At 40.9% G+C, this 17,302-nt stretch overlaps 1 protein-coding gene across 1 annotated transcript in view; it reads left to right on the forward strand.

Annotated features, from left to right (window-relative positions):
• LOC140478907 (arf-GAP with coiled-coil, ANK repeat and PH domain-containing protein 2-like) overlaps positions 1-17,302 on the forward strand; it is a 171,223-nt gene that overhangs the window by 15,647 nt on the left and 138,274 nt on the right. Inside the window, exon 2 of the mRNA XM_072572528.1 lies at positions 11,396-11,453. Coding sequence (XP_072428629.1) covers positions 11,396-11,453 — 58 coding nt within the window. The remainder of the gene's footprint in view (positions 1-11,395; positions 11,454-17,302) is intronic.

Raw genomic sequence — 17,302 nt, forward strand, 5'->3', positions numbered from 1 at the left:
CGGGTTCAATTCCCGCCTCAGGCGACTGACTGTGTGGAGTTTGCACGTTCTCCCCGTGTCTGCGTGGGTTTCCTCCGGGTGCTCCGGTTTCCTCCCACAGTCCAAAGATGTGCAGGCCAGGTGAATTGGCCATGCTAAATTGCCCATAGTGTTAGGTAAGGGGTAATGCAGATGTAGGGGTATGGGTGGGTTACGCTTCGGCGGGGCGGTGTGGACTTGTTGGGCCGAAGGGCCTGTTTCCACACTGTAAGTAATCTAATCTAATCTAATCTAATCTAAACATTATATTCACTTAATGAATAATCTCACTTTTAGGTTGTGCAATTGGGCAAAGTCACTTCTGAATCCGCTAAAGCTGTTTAGACCCAGGACACTGCCTTAAGTCTTGCAATGCTTCTCTAATACTGAGATGATTGGTATACAGCAACCTGTACTGTCCTTAAATGTGACTGAGTTGCTAAAGAATTTGTGAAACTGGTAATTCTAGCTGCTGCACTCTGATGAATCGCACTTTGATATCGAGAGCAATCCTTCTCACCATGGTTCATCTCTGAAATCCAGTTGCAGGTGCACAATCCTTTATCCGAAATGCTAGGGACCAGCTGGTTTTTGAACTTCAGACAGCTTGGTGAAATTTTAAAAAATCTTACCAAACAGCAGATGCACTGAGTAAAATGGGCCCTGAAACAGAATTGAGGCCTGCCAGTGCTGGGCCACACTCCCACACATTGCATCTGAGTGACACACCGAGTGGGTGTGGAGTTGGGTTAACCGTTTGCACTCAAACAACCTTGTTAATGAGAAAAAAACTTGACAAAAAATCCATCAGATTTCGAATAAAGGATTGTCTATGTAATGCAATACTAAGCGTCAGTGGACACTTTATTCAAGAATACATGTTGGCACTATTAATGATCCCTTTTTATTATTTTGCTGTTTTGAGAGCAGGCTGATGGAGCAGTAATTGGCCTGACTGGAGTTTTTCCCTCTTTATTATACCTATTTTATACAGATTTTAATACTATAAAAAAGTAATGTGAACTGCTAAAGTGCAATACCATATGTTAAACATTTTATCTAGTGCATGCAGCCCAAGGCTGTCTTTTCACAGGTTCTAGTCCCTTTTGCTTTATAGTCAGAGGGCCATAGTTCCTCATTAAGCCTTTGCAGAAGTTACCACAAGCTTGACTTTGGTCTGTATTAGAAGATCAGCAAGGCCAAAGGGTGTCTCCATATTGGCTCTTGTTGTAGGAGTAGTCTGAACTGTACCAGCCATACACATCGACAGGGACAAGCCAGTAACTTGCCTCCTGAGTGCCCAAAGCCTATTCATCTATAAGACCTAAATTGGGAGAATGATTTGATTTGAAATTCTATCTACTTGCCTGTATTAGTGCAGCTTCAAGAACTCAACACTGCACTTTCCAACATCCTCAGTCATTCACTCCCTCCATTACCATTGCCACAATCGCAACATCTTCAAGATGTACTGCATCAACTCTCAGACTACTTTGGCAGCATCTTCAAACCCACAATTTCTACCAGTGTAAAGGGCAAGGGATTTGAACACCACCTCCTACGTTCTTAGCTGAGCTGCCTGCCATCCTGACTTGGAACTATATAGCTTTTCCTTTTGTTCAGTCAAAATCCTAAAACTCTTGTCCTAACAGTATAGTAGGTTTATCAACACCACAGATTGCAGAAGTTCAAGGCTTTCAAAGCCATTTTCAGGGGAATAAATGCTCTCCTAGCCAGTGGTATCAGCATTCTGTAAAAGAATTTTAAAATATCTGCGATCCTGGTAACAATCTGCAGAGCACAATGCAAAGTCATATTCGAGGAGAAAGAGAGTGTTTATCCCTTCAGCACTACAACCACCTCCAAGGTCAGCAAACAATAATGCTGAGACTCCAGTTCTGTATATGAGCGTTGTTAGGAAAGTCCTTGCTACTAACCTTTTTGATGGTTCCAGTAATGTGTTCCAAATGATCATGTTCTGGTTAGAGATTCACCTGACAGGATTAATCATCTGCAGAGACTTGATGTGAACAGCTGCTTGTTGTACTTGAGGCACAAGGTGTTTTGCTATCTAAACTTTTCATTAGTAATATTCTTAAGAAGGAGAAATGAGACTGTATTCAGTCCTGAGTGATGCCAGGAGCATGACTCTGAGGCTCTGCTCTGATGAGCTGTAATTGGTTCCAAGTGTCTTAAGGTAAAAACAAGGATTGCAGATGCTGGAAACCAGAGTCTCTAGATTAGAGTGGTGCTGGAAAAGCACAGCAGGTCAGGCAGCATCCGAGAAGCAGGAAAATCGACGTTTTGGGCAAAAGCCTTTCATCAGGAATAGAGGCAAGCTGCCTGCAGTGTGGAGAGATAAATGAGAGGGGGGGGGGGGGTGGGGGTGGGGAGAAAGTAGCATAGAGTACAATAGGTGAGTGGGGGATGGGGATGGAAGTGATAAGTCAGAGAGGAGGGTTGGGGAAGGTAGCAAAGAGTACAATGGTGAATGGAGGTAGGGATGAAGGTGATAGGTCAGAGTGGATAGGTGGGGTGGAGTGGATAGGTGGAAAGGAAGATAGGCAGGTAGGACAGATCATGGGGATGGTGCTGAGCTGGATTGTTGGAACTGGGGCAAGATAGGGAAAGGGGAAATGAGGAAACTGGCGAAGTCCATATTTCCCTGGGGTTGAAGTGTTCCGAGGCGGAAGATGAGGCGTTCTTCCTCCAGGCGTCGGGTGGTGAGGGAGTAGTGGTGGAGGGTGTCTTAAGTCCATCATGCATTTCCTACTGGATCCTGTCATGCTTTCTGCCCACCTCTCTGAGATTCTTTCTTGCAATATCCAGGAAAGACTGAATCAAAGTATGGAGTGATGTTAGGTATTCACAGTCTCTGAAGGGACAACCCTTTAAAACAGAGATGAGGAATTTCTTCATTCAGAGTGTGGTGAATCTGTGGAACTTACTGCTGTAGAAGGCGGTGGATACCAAGTTATCAAGTGTATCTAAGACTGAGGGGCCATTGATTATCCAGGGTTATGGGGAGCAGGCAGGAGCATGGGTTTGAGAACCATATAAGTCATGATCAAATGGCAGAACAGACTGTATGGACCAAATGACCACTTCTACTCCAATATCTTCTGGTAGGAATGTGTTACTGTTTCATTGATCAATTTTATGCCAAGATTTAGTGCAGGAGAAACCTATCCTTGCTGGTTGAATGGCCTACATGTCCTGTTATTTACTTGATTTTGAGAAGCATGACCCTTCGAAATATTGTGAGCATGCCGTGTAGTGCTTTTAATTAACATATCTAACTTATTGTTTTCTGTTTATTCCTTGAATCTCTATCTGATGGAAGGTGTAGAATATGTTTTGATATGACATGATAGTTCCGTTCTTGTGTGATCTCTCATAAGAAAGTCGAGCAGTAGCCACCCTATTTGAACTAATGGGGCCGGAATTGCATTACAGCAAATATAGATAAGGAAAGTTCATGTTCTACAAAACAATCTAAATTCTTCAGTCGTGTTAAAGCCAGTTTGCGTTGAAGAAATCGCACTATAGCAGAACCAACTGTATTTGTTATCAAGGTCCTCATGTTAAAGTCACTATAGTCCCAGAGGATCATAGGCTGTTCTGTCGTTGGAGAGACAACTGGCAGTGAGTTAACACAGAGGGTCACCATGCCTCAGGCAAGGGGTGAAGTTGAGAAAATGGGAACTTCATGGCACCTCAGCAGGTGGGGGATTTGAACCTTTGCTGGATTGCACTTGACAAAATGCCCACTTTTAATGAGTTATTGAATACTGTAGTTTCACCAAGATAATGCAGCTATTGCATTTGTTGGTATTCTAAACTGAAGTTATTATTTAAGAAAAAAAATTAATATTTGGCATTTGTGTAGTGTTGTGACGCATGGAAACAACTGAAAGTTCTTTTGCATAATTAATTTATTTGATTAAAAAAAAATTTGCCATAGAAACAGATGTTTCAGTAAGATTAGGGAGGGTGGTAAAAAAGGAGGGGGGGTGGCATTGCTAATTAGAAATGGTATAACGGCTGCAGAAAGGAAGTTTGAGGGGGATCTGCCTCTGGAGGTAGTATGGGCTGAAGTCAGAAATAGGAAAGGTGCAGTCACCTTGTTGGGTGTTTATTATAGGCCCCCCAATAGCAGCAGAGATGTGGAGAAACAGATTGGGAAACAGATTTTGGAAAGGTGCAGAAGCCACAGGGTCGTAGTCATGGGCGACTTCAACTTCCCAAATATTGATTGGAAGCTCTTTAGATCAAGTAGATTGGATGGGGCGGTGTTTGTGCAGTGTGTCCAGGAAGCTTTTCTAACGCAGTATGTAGATTGTCCAACCAGAGGGGAGGCCATATTGGATTTGGTACTCGGTAACGAACCGGGACAAGTGGTGGGCTTGTTAGTGGGTGAACATTTTGGTGATGGCGACCACAATTCTGTGACTTTCACCTTGGTTATGGAGAGAGATAGGTGCGCACAACAAGGAAGTTTTTACAATTGGGGGAAGGGAAATTACGATGCTGTAAGACAGGATTTGAGGAGCATACGTTGGGAGCATAGGCTGTCAGGGAAGGATGTGGTGGAAATGTGGGACTTTTTCAAGGAGCAGATACGACGTGTCCTTGATATGTATGTACCGATCAGGCAGGAAAGAAATGGTCGTGTGAGGGAGCCTTGGTTGACGAGGGAGGTTGAATGTCTAGTAAAGAGGAAGAAGGAGGCTTCCATAAGGTTGAGGAAACAAGGTTCAGACAGAGCAGTGGAGGGATACAGGATAGCCAGAAGGGACCTGAAGAAAGGGATTAGGAGAGCTAAGAGAGGGCATGAAAAATCCCTGGCGGATAGGATCAAGGATAACCCCAAGGCATTCTATGCGTATGTGAGAAACCTGAGAATGACGAGAACGAGGGTAGGTCCGATCAAGGACAGTGGTGGGAGACTGTGTATTGAGTCGGAAGAGATAGGAGAGGTCTTGAACAAGTACTTCTCTTCAGTATTTACGAACGAGAGGGACCGTATTGTTGAAGAGGAGAGTGTGAAACGGACTGATAAGCTACAAGAGATACCTGTTAGGAAGGAAGATGTGTTGGACATTTTGAACAACTTGAGGATAGACAAGTCCCCCGGGCCTGACGGGATATATCCTAGGATTATGTGGGAAGCAAGAGAGGAAATTGCAGTACCGTTGGCAATGATCTTCTCGTCTTCACTGGCAACTGGGGTGGTACCAGGGGACTGGAGAGTAGCGAATGTTGTGCCCCTGTTCAAAAAAGGGAATAGGGATAACCCCGGGAATTACAGGCCAGTTAGTCTTACTTCTGTGGCAGGCAAAGTAATGGAAAGGGTACTGAGGGATAGGATTTACGAGTATCTGGAAAGACACTGCTTGATTAGGGACAGCCAGCACGGATTTGTGAAGGGTAGGTCTTGCCTTACAAGTCTTATTGAATTCTTCGAGGAGGTGACCAAGCATGTGGATGAGGGTAGAGCAGTGGATGTAGTGTACATGGATTTTAGTAAGGCATTTGATAAGGTTCCCCATGGTAGGCTTATGCAGAAAGTCAGGAGGCATGGGATAGAGGGAAATTTGGCCAATTGGATAGAAAACTGGCTAACCGGTCGAAGTCAGAGAGTGGTGGTAGACGGTAAATATTCAGCATGGAGTCCAGTTACAAGTGGAGTTCCGCAGGGATCAGTTCTGGGTCCTCTGCTGTTTGTAATTTTTATTAATGACTTAGAGGAGGGAGTCGAAGGGTGGGTCAGTAAATTTGCAGATGATACAAAGATAGGTGGAGTTGTGGACAGTGAGGAGGGCTGTTGTCGGCTGCAGAGGGACTTAGATATGATGCAGAGCTGGGCTGAGGAGTGGCAGATGGAGTTCAACCCTGCCAAGTGTGAGGTTGTCCATTTTGGAAGAACAAATAAGAATGCGGAATACAGGGTTAATGGTAGGGTTCTTGGTCAGGTGGAGGAACAGAGGGATCTTGGGGTCTATGTACATAGATCTTTGAAGGTTGCCACTCAGGTGGATAGAGTTTGTAAGAAGGCCTATGGAGTATTATCGTTCATTAGCAGAGGGATTGAATTCAAGAGTCGTGAAGTGATGTTGCAGCTGTACAGGACTTTGGTTAGGCCACATTTGGAGTACTGTGTGCAGTTCTGGTCGCCTCACTTTAGGAAAGATGTGGAAGCTTTGGAGAGGGTGCAGAGAAGATTTACCAGGATGTTGCCTGGAATGGAGAGTAGGTCTTACGAGGATAGGTTGAGAGTTCTCGGCCTTTTCTCGTTGGAACGGCGAAGGATGAGGGGTGACTTGATCGAGGTTTATAAGATGATCAGAGGAATAGATAGAGTAGACAGTCAGAAACTTTTTCCCCGGGTACAACAGAGTGTTACAAGGGGACATAAATTTAAGGTGAAGGGTGGAAGGTATAGGGGAGATGTCAGGGGTGGGTTCTTTACCCAGAGAGTGGTGGGGGCATGGAATGCGCTGCCCGAGGGAGTGGTAGAGTCAGATTCATTGGCGACCTTTAAGCGGCATTTGGATAGGTACATGGATGGGTGCTTAATCTAGGATAGAAGTTCGGCACAACATCGTGGGCCGAAGGGCCTGTTCTGTGCTGTATTGTTCTATGTTCTATGTTCTATGTTCTATGTTCTATGTTCTATTGCACAACCCATTGACCCACAAATGGCAACATGATTGCAGTTAATGTGGTATTGGTTGAGGGGAAAGCATTAATGGCGAGAGGTGAGTAAACTAATTAGAATATTTAAAAATTAGTATCTTTTTAATCCCTAACTAACAGCATTGTCTGACTATTATCCCAACTGACGAGGCAAAATTACTTATGCATATTGATACAATACAAAATTACAAATATGCTGAAAGCACAAGTGTAGGAGCTGAACAAAATGTTGCCAATGACATTTTTGTTGCAAATTTGAACTTTGATTCTGAAGTATAATGAAGAGAATAGCTTTTATTTATTGTCATGCAAGGTTTGTGAAGGTTTGTAGCTCAGGTTGAGGTTTAGGGTGTAGGTTTGCTCGCTGACCTGTAGGTTTGATATCCAGATGTTTCATTACCTGGCTAGGTAACATCATCATTGGCGACCTCCAAGTGAAGCAAAGCTGTTGTCTCCTGCTTTCTATTTATATCTTTCTCCTGGATGGGGTTCCTGGGGTTTGTGGTGATGTCATTTCCTGTTTTGTTTTCTGAGGGGTTGATAGATGGTATTTAGATCCATGTGTTTGTTTATGGCATTTGTGGTTGGAGTGCTAGGCCTCTAGGAATTCTCTGGCATGTCTTTGCTTAGCGTGTAGGGCTACACGTGGATGAAAAAAAATCACCATTTCGACTGGGACAACACATCTATCCTGGGACAGGCTAAGCAAAGACATGCCAGAGAATTCCTAGAGGCCTGGCACTCCAACCACAATGCCATAAACAAACACATAGGTCTAGATACCATCAATCAACCCCTCAGAAAATGAACAGGAAATGACATCACCACAAACCCCAGGAACCCCATCCAGGAGAAAGATATAAATAGAAAGCAGGAGACAACAGCTTCGCTTCACTTGGAGGTTGCCACTGATGATGTTACCTAGCCAGGTAATGAAACGTCTGGATATCAAACCTACAGCTCAGCGAGCAAACCTACACCCTATTTATTGTCATGATTTAATATTGGGATTAATGATTACATATTGCTGATATTTCAAAATACTTCCATTTATGCTTTATGTCTTTTGATTCTTTTGCTATAGTTGAAAAATTACTTTCAGTCTTGTGTAATATACTTTCGCATTGAGAGAAAACAGATTAGACTCCTGTTGGCCTCTTAAATTGTGCAACCCATTGCATCAGTGACATCTGGCATTAGGAGGGTTGTGAAAGATATTTTGTTTAATAATGCTTGTCAATGAAATAGTACCAAAGAGCTATAACAAAATGATAATTGAATAATGTTGACTAAAATGGCTAAGCTTGCAAAAGGTTTGAAGCAAACTATTTGCTATAGTTTTAAATATAAAATGAATTGGAAATGTTAGAAACAGAGTTCAGGGCATTGACCTTTGTCACTGCTTAAATGTTTGTCAAAGGTAAATTGCCAAAGTTTCCAGCATGAGAGCAGATCACTGTTTTTCACTCAAGAAGTCTATATGATGGCATTGTTTGACTATATTAAGGCTCTGGGGTAATTTTGATTTTAGTTTTAGCATGTAAACACCCAATTAGAAGATATACATTTCATTTGTGATACAATATGTTCTATCCAGAGTATGACTTTTTTTTGGGTGCTATTTATAGCCTTCTTTATTTAAGAGCTCCTCAATGCAACTATTTTATCCCAGTTCTGACTGTATTCTTTGTTTTAGGACAATATTAAGTCATCAGCCACTAGCTGATGTCACCATCAGTTCGTACTAGTCTCGGTTTTTCTATTATATAGATAATCTCTGTGGTTTGGTATTTACTTTGATTTAATATTCCAGTTCCAGTTGAGGGAGAGGGAGAAAATAAATGCCATCTGACTCAGATTTGTATGGGCCAAAATAGCATCTCTGCATTTTCTTACTGTCTCCATGGCAACATAATTATTCCTAACGTGCAGGGATTTTTAACTATTTTGATTTAGCAATACCCAATAACAAGATTTTTGAGGCTAGAGATATGATTTTTGCAAAATATTCTTTTGCCAATGATGGAAGCATCCAGTATGTGAGTGCAAAAGGAAATGTTGAAGTATCAACATTCATCTTCAGCTGGGAGCGCAAATTTGGCTCTTCAGATCCACAACATAACGTGTTAGTTTCACACTAATTGGATTCTCTCCACCTGATGATGAGGAATGTCAAATGACTACATGCATTGGAACAAGTGGGTGGAGTGTGGTAGTTAGGTGGAGCATGGTGGGAAGTGTTTAAACTTCAGCATCTTTTATTTTTAAAAAAATTACATTTTTCATGGGCCACTTTTGGAGCAGGGATAGCTTTCAACCCATGTCTGCGTGGGTTTCCTCCGGGTGCTCTGGTTTCCTCCCACAGTCCATAAATGTTCAGGTTAGGTGAATTGGCTATGCTAAATTGCCTGTAGTGTTAGGGGAATGGGTATGGGTGGGTTGTAGTGTGGACTTGTTGGGCCGAAGGGCCTGTTTCCACACTAAGTGATTTAATCTGTCCACTGGACTGTGCCAAACACTTTTAAGAGTGGATTAAAGGGGCTTAGCAGCTGTTCACACTCCTGAACTCCATTGCTACCTTGGATCTTGTGACTGCAGAATCTTTTTACACTGGGGGTTGAAACCTACAATTTGGGAAACCCTGCTCTTAAGTTTTAGATTAGAAGAATGAGAGGTGATCATGTTGAAACATAAATTCTTCAGGCTTGATAGGGAAGTTGGAGGATAGAGAGGCTTCCCTTGTCTGACTTGACTCCAGAACCAGATGGATCAATATTAGAATGACAGTCTACTTAGTACTCTACTGAGATATAGAGTAATTTCTTCATTGGGGAGGGGAGTTGTTGTAAATATTGGGAATTATCTACTTCTGAGGATTAAAGAGATTCTGTTATTGCATGTCTTCAGGGAAGAGATCTGTAGATTGCTGAATATTAAAAGTATTGATAAATGTGGATGTTAGTGCAAAGAATTGGCAGAGCTACTTGATCAGAGAGATACAGCACAGAAATAGACCCTTTTTTTGGTCCAGCTTGTCCGTGCCGACCAGATATTCTAATCTAGTCCCATTTGCCAGCATTTGGTTCATATCCCTGTTAAACACTTCCAATTCGTGTACCCATCCAAATGCCTTTTAAATATTGTAATTGTTTTGGATCTCCTCAATATTTGCAACACAAAAGGAGGCTGTGTGGCTCATTTGTCTGCACAGTTCAAAGATCTGACTATACTAATTCCATTTTCTAGCTTATGGTCCATAGCTCTGGAGACTGGCAATGCAAGTGAATATCTAAATACTGCTTTAAATTAACTGCTGATTGAGCTGCCCTTTGTTTTTTGGATAGTGATTTTTTTTTTTCCCCAGTGGAAAAACATTTTTCCTCAACTCTGCCTTTTATCTCCTCGCTTAAATTTATGCCCTCTGGTTATTGACCCTTCTACTAATGGTAAATGGGCTTTCTATCCACCACATCCATTTTCTTCATAACCTTCTACATCTCAATCAGGTGCTATCCTCAACCTTATGTAATCTAAGGAAAGGAAGTGTGAACTTTGCTCACAGCTGAAACCCTCCAGCCCAGGCAGCATCTTGGTATGGATGGTGTGCCCTGAATGATGGAGAAGACACAATGGGCTAAATGGCAGCCTCCTATGTTGGTTGATAGTCATAGAGATGTACAGCATTTGACCAAAAGGTCTGTTGTTTCTATGTGTCCATGCTGACCAGGCATCCCAACCCAATCTAGTGCCACTTGCCAGCGCCTGGCCCAAATCCTTACTATTCATACACCCATCCAGACGCCTTTTAAATGTTGCAGTTGTACTAGCCTCCACCACTTCTGGCAGCTCATTCCATACAAGTTCCACACTCTGCATGAAAAGTTGCCACATAGTTCTGGACTCCCCCCAACCCAGGGAAGAGACTGTTTATTTATCCTATCCATGCCCCTCGTGATTTTATAAACCTCTGTAAGGTTACCCCTCGGCTTCTGACACTCCAGGGAAAACAGCCCAGCCTATTCAACGTCTCCCTATAGCTCAACTCCTCCAACCCTGGCAACATCCTTGTAAATCTTTCCTGAGCCCTTTCAAGTTTCACAACATGCTTCCGATAGGAGACCAGAATTGCACGCAGTGTTCCACCAGTGGCCTGACCAATATCCTGAACAGCCGCAAATTGACCTCCCCAGCAATGTTTTTTATCACCAGTTCCATATTGTAAATTCTCAAGCTGAGTCTAAAAAGCTGATTGATTGGACTAGCAACATGTGTACCTTAGATTTGTCATTTTTCTTTTCTTTTGCTGCTCAGTCAATTGAGTTTGTGCATCAAAACCTTGTCTTTGTTTCTGCATCCTTTTTAGTAGTGGCCAATAATGTTAATGACCGTATTTGTGAGTAGACTAGTATGTATTATCAAGTACATTTTCTTTTGACATCATTGTTAAGAAAGGTTGGTTGGAAGCTCTTTCTTTGGCTGATTCGTGTGATTTATGGCAGGTGCATGCTTTGAGAACATCATGCATCTATCCATTGCTTGGGAATATGGTAACCAGTTTTATAGCAGGATTGAAAATTGGTGAGCATTATATAATAGTATTAATGACGAAGGAGGCAATTTGGCCTGTTAGCAAAGCAAAATGACAACAATAGTCTAATTATGGTTTTTCCTTTTGCAGAGCTGGATTAGAAGATGTTGAAGGGGATTTTGCTGAATTGGAGTCAAAACTAGACAAGGTGTGTATCGTCACACTTAAGTGACAGTGTTACATCTTTTTATGGGCCATTTGCCATCACCTTTGGTACTTGTGACACCAATGTTACCTTGCATTGGTAAATAATTGAGGAAATGTTAATATCTAAGTAAGAAACTGGTGCAGTTACATGCAAATTTCCTTGCAGCAAGTGTTGAAACATTGTGCCACAGTAATGCCGACAAGGTCTCGGAAATAATGAGCCAAAGATCCTTTGCTCTCAGTAAGAAATATTTAACAGGATGTATATATCATGCTAAAATGTCAATATAGACACATTCAGAACCATATCTTCTTGAAGACTGTTAAGAATTGTCCAGTTAAGTATTTTAATCTTACAAAATTAAGAGGCCTTTGAAATAATTTGCCTTTGATTGATTGTGAATATGTACAACCAATAATGTGAGGTGGGAAGACTGATATAGTGGTTACATCACTGAGCTAATGCTCTGGGGAGAGTGGTTCACATTCTACCATGGTAGCTTTGAACTTTTTGAAGTCAAATCATAAATGTGGATTAAAAAGCTAGCTTCAGTAATTGTGATCATAAAGTCATTGATTATTGTAAAAATATTTTCACTGTTGCCCTTCAGGGAAGGAAATCTGTAATCCTTCCCTGGACTGGTTTATGTGTGATACGTGTGAGTAACAGCAATGTGGTTGACTCTTGACTGGCCTCCTGAGATGGTCTTGCAAACCAGACAGTAGTATCAGACTTTTTCTTTTTTCTGAAGTCAAAAGGAATTAAACCAGGCAGGCAGACCATGTGACATTGACCTAGGCATCAGGAATGATCATGACACCCATAACCCTATTGACACTCCTAACATTTGAGCTTCTGCTGAAATTGGGAGAGCTGTCCTGCAAGCAGCAGACATTGTTACTTTCACGAAATCGGACCTCACTGGCAACATCCCGATAGCACCGACAGCATTCATGATGCATTCTGTGTTAAATGTCAAAGTCCAGTTATCTACTTTAGTAGGAATTTTATTTCTAGTTCATGTACCACAAACTCTAACCACAATTACTTACTTACCATATTTTTGCACCCAGTTCTCATTCAACTAACCCTTTAATATATTCATCACTTGTTCTCTAGCTCCATTTGGTTTCAGACATCCCTTCCAGACCCTATCAGATGATAGTAGCTTCTATCTTTTCTAAATGAATTAAGATTTATGCAAATAATGATGAAAACACAAAATACAAAGTAACAACACATCATACTCTTTTTTTTCAAGTGTACATTACAGTTTAAAACATCCTTTTGCTAAACTTTCTAGCAGTTCCTTAGAACTTGCTCCTTTCTTCTAAAAGATGTCAAAAAACTGACTACTGCTGTTCACTCATTTTCACTTTGAAGAATTCTCTATTCTCCAGCATCTCTTTTAAAACTCCAATGTTGTCCTTGTCTTTTTAAATTTGTGCATTTTTGTTTAATTACAATACCCAACAGGATATTCTTATTGACATCTCCCAATTATGGAAATTTTAAAACAGTGCTCCAATTTTTAATTTTTTTTTCGTTTCCAAGTAATATATGCATTTTTCGTAGTCTGACTCAACTGGAAAATCTGAAAAATGGTATTTGACTTTGTTTGGCTACCCAGCCAATCCCACTTCAAACTTTTTGAGGTACTGCACATGATGTTGCTGAATAAGAGCCCATTGGTGGAGGCAGTATATTAACTTGGACAGTTGGCTAACTAATAGACAGTTGGTATAAGGGGAGGGGAGCGTTTTCCAGATGACACCCTGTAACTCTTCGTGGGTCAGAGGACTCAACGCTGGGGCTGCAATTTTATATGAAGAATATTTATCATGCATTTGATGAGGAAAGTGAATATACTATAGCTAGGTTTGTGGATGACACAAAGTACTGGCATTGGTGGCAGTCCAGAGAAGGTTGGTATGGAGGGACTGTCCTAATAAGGATAGGTTGTGCCTGTACTCATTTGGAATAGAGAAAAATAAGAGGCAAAATTACTGAAATATGCAGGATTCCTGAAGGAGTTGATAGGTTAGATATGGAAAGGTTGTCTTTCTCCCAACGTGGGTGAATATGTCCACTGGTCCTAAAATCTCAGACTGAGGGATTGCACACTTAAGACAGAGACGACAAAGAACATCATCTCTTGGAGAGTAGTCTGGGTCATTTAAGTTATTCAAGGCTGAGATAGACAAAATCTTAATCGTAAGGGAATCAAGAGTTTTATGGAAATGCCATGATTTCAATATGGAGCAGATCGTTAGGCCCTATTTTTACTAACTGCAGTTTGCTAATAGTTTTTGGATTTAAGTTGATGCTACTCTGAATCCATTCTTCTTGGTTTCCAATCCAGTTACTTGAAACCCCCCAGAAATCTGAGCTTTTAATTGTAAATTCTGATTTAAACCAGTTTATGACAATGTCTTTGAATTCCTTTTCAATAATTTGTGATCTTTTTCTGGGACATGTTCTCTCCCAGAGTTATTCTTTGAGCTTGTGCTGTATTTTCCTACCTCTTGTTATGGACCAGACCCCTTTGTAATATGTTAAGACTTAGCTTAGACCAAAACTACAACTACTTTTAACGATGAATGTAAAGTGTTGTTTCAGTTGCAATGTGACTGGTCCAGATCCTGTTGTAATCTGAGGTAACCCTCTTTGCTGTCCACTACACCTCTAGTTTTGGTTTCATCTGCAAACTTACTAACTGTACCTCTTATGCTCGCATCCAAATCATTTATGTAAATGACAAGAAGTAGAGGGCCCAGCACCGATCCTTGTGGCACTCCACTGGTCACAGGTCTCCAGTCTGAAAAACAACCCTCCAACACCACCTTCTGTCTTCTAACTTTTGAGCCAGTTCTGTATCCAAATGGCTGTATTCCATGAGATCTAACCTTGCTAACCAGTCTCCCATGGGGAACCTTGTCGAACGCCTTACTGAAGTCCATATAGATCACATCTACTGCTCTGCCCTCATCAACCTTCTTTGCAGGATTTTAAAAAAACAGTGAGGGTAAAAAGCACAAGGATGTTAAATAAAAATGGGGTAGAAAGCACAAGGATTCTTAAAAAAAAAAGTGAGGGGGAAAAGCACAAGATTTAAAACAACAGTGAGGGTAAAAAGCATAAAGATTTTTCAAAAAAGGTTAAAAAGCACAAGGATTTTAAAAAGAACCGTGGGGAAAAAGCACAAGGATGTTTTAAAAAAAAGAGGGTAAAACCCACAAGGATTTAAAAAACTACTGAGGGTAAAATGCACAAGGATTTTAAAAACAGTGAGGGCAAAGAACACAAGGATCTTTCAAAAAAAGGGTAAAAAGCACAAGGATTTTAAATAAAACAGTGAGGGTAAAAAGCACAAGGGTTTTTTTAAAAACTGAAGGTAAAAAGCACAAGGATTTAAATAAACAGTGTGGGTAAAAAACACTAGGATTTTAAAAACAAAACAGTGAGGGCAAAAAGCACAAGGATTTTAAACAAAGCAGTGAGGATAAATAAACACCAGGATTTAAAAAATAACAGGGAGGGCAAAAAGCACACTGATTTTAAAAAGAACCGTGAGTAAAAAGCACAAGGATTTTTTTAAAAAGTGAGGGTTACAAGCACAAGGATTTCAAAAATTGAGGGCAAAAAGCACAACGATTGAAATAAACAGTGTGGGTAAAAAACACTAGGATTTTAAAAAGAACCGTGGGTAAAAAGCACCGGGATTTTTTAAAAAGTGAGGGCAAAAAGCAGAAGGATTTTACAAACAACCGGGGGTAAAAAGCACAAGGATTTAAAATAAACTGAGGGTAAAACGCACAAGGATTTTAAAAACAGTGAGGGCAAAGAGTACAAGGATTTTTTTTTTAAAATGGAAGGTAAAAAGCACAAGGATTGTAAACAAAACAGTAAGGGCAAAAAGAACAAAGATTTTTTAAAAAAAGGGTAAAAGGCACAAGGATTTTAAAAAAAAAAAAGTGAGGGTAAAAATCACAAGATTTAAAACAACAGTGAGGATGGATTTGAATGGATGCAATAATAAGCTTCATTGAAACAACGGTCTGGAATCTTTCTTTAAGCATAAGAATTTTTCAAAAAAGGTTAAAAAGCACAACAATTTTTAAAAAAGTGATGGTAAAAAGCACAAGGATTTTGAAAAAAATACTGAGGGCAAAAAAGCACAAGGACTTTAAAAGAACCAAGGGTAAAAAGCACAAGGATTTTTAAAAAAGGTAAAAGGCACAAACATTTTTTAAAAAGTGAGGGTAAAAGCACAAAGATTTAAAAAAGAGGGTTAAAAAGCACAAGGATTGTAAACAAAACCGGGCAAAAAGCACAAGGATTTTTTAAAAACAGAGGGTTAAAAGCACAAGGATTTCTTGCATTATTCGTACACAACAGTACATTGTTTGCATGCTCAGAATCATTCACTACTACGTTTTGTTTTGGTCCATTTAATTCCTGCTACCGAATGCTTTTCCATCTATCTTTATCAGTCATGATAATGAGTCAACAATTACGTTCTCTCGTCTTGACGTGTAAAATTTTCAAATTGAATGGATGCAATAATAAGCTCCATTGAAACAACGGTCTGGAATCTTTCTTTAAATTTCTCCAAAAATTAAGGGGTTATGATTGATCGACTTAAACACTTCTCAGATGCACTATTAACGATATAAATGTTGTGATGCCAACACCAAGCTCAAGGTTTCCTTCTCAGTTGTGGGATACTGCTGTTGGTGATCATTTAGTTTTCTTGGAAAAATACCCAATAGTTTTTCCGTCATCTTGCAAGAGTGCAGCACTGACACCCACGTCACTTGCAACGATAGCCACCTTGGATGGCTTGGTATAATTAGGTGTTGCTAACATTTTGGGCAGTGGTTAACACAGCTTTCAGGCTGTCAAATGCCTTCTGACAGTCCCTCGCCCACTGAAATTTTCTGCATTTAAGTAAGTCCAATCAATCAGTGGAGAATCCACAATGCTAAAGTTCGGTGCTAACAACCAATAAAACCCACCCAATCCCAGGAATTCTAGTACTGCCCTTGTCATCTTTGACATGGGAACCTTCCCCAATAACCTTTTCTCACTTTCACACCCCATGGGGCCCTCTGCCCTTGTCCAGGAATGTGACTTGGGCTTTTGTGAACTCATTGTTAGCCAGCTTTTATCACCAAGCTGGTGATAAAATCTCCCCAAGTCATAGAGATATTCAGCATGGAAACTGGCCCTTCAGTCTAACTTGTCCATGCTAGCCAGATATCCTAAATAAATTTAGTCCCATTTGGCCCATATCCCTTCCTAATCATATCATCCAAATGATTTTTAAATGCAATAATTATACCTACTTCCTCTGGCAGCTCATTCCATACACCATACACCCTCTGCATGAAAAAAGTTGCCCTTAGGTCCCTTTTAAAATTTTTCTCTCTACCCTTAAACCCATGCCGTCTAGTTTTGCCAACCCATGCCAGTACATCCAGACAGAATGCTGTCTATGGCACACCTATAAAAGTTGGCAAGGGAATTTGCCATTATGCCAAATTTCCTCCGCTGCTTGAGGAAGGAGAGACGTTTTGTTGGGTCTTTGTAACGAATGGGTCCACATGAGGAGTCCAAGAAAGCTTGCTTGTTGTGGATGACCACTCCAGGAGCTTGACACTCTCCATTCATTCCACCTCTGCTGTTAATGTGTAGGGGGTGCATGAGTAACATCCCGCCCAAAGTCAATAGTCAGTTCCTTGGTTTTGTCAGCTTTGAGACTTAGATTGTTCTCAGTGCACCATTTTTCCAGGTCTTCCACTTCCTGCCTGTAGTCTGTTTTGTCGCCATCCGAGATTCGACTGACC

The sequence above is a fragment of the Chiloscyllium punctatum genome, chromosome 6 (genome assembly GCF_047496795.1).
Source record: "Chiloscyllium punctatum isolate Juve2018m chromosome 6, sChiPun1.3, whole genome shotgun sequence".
NCBI classification, from domain to species: Eukaryota; Metazoa; Chordata; class Chondrichthyes; order Orectolobiformes; family Hemiscylliidae; genus Chiloscyllium; species Chiloscyllium punctatum.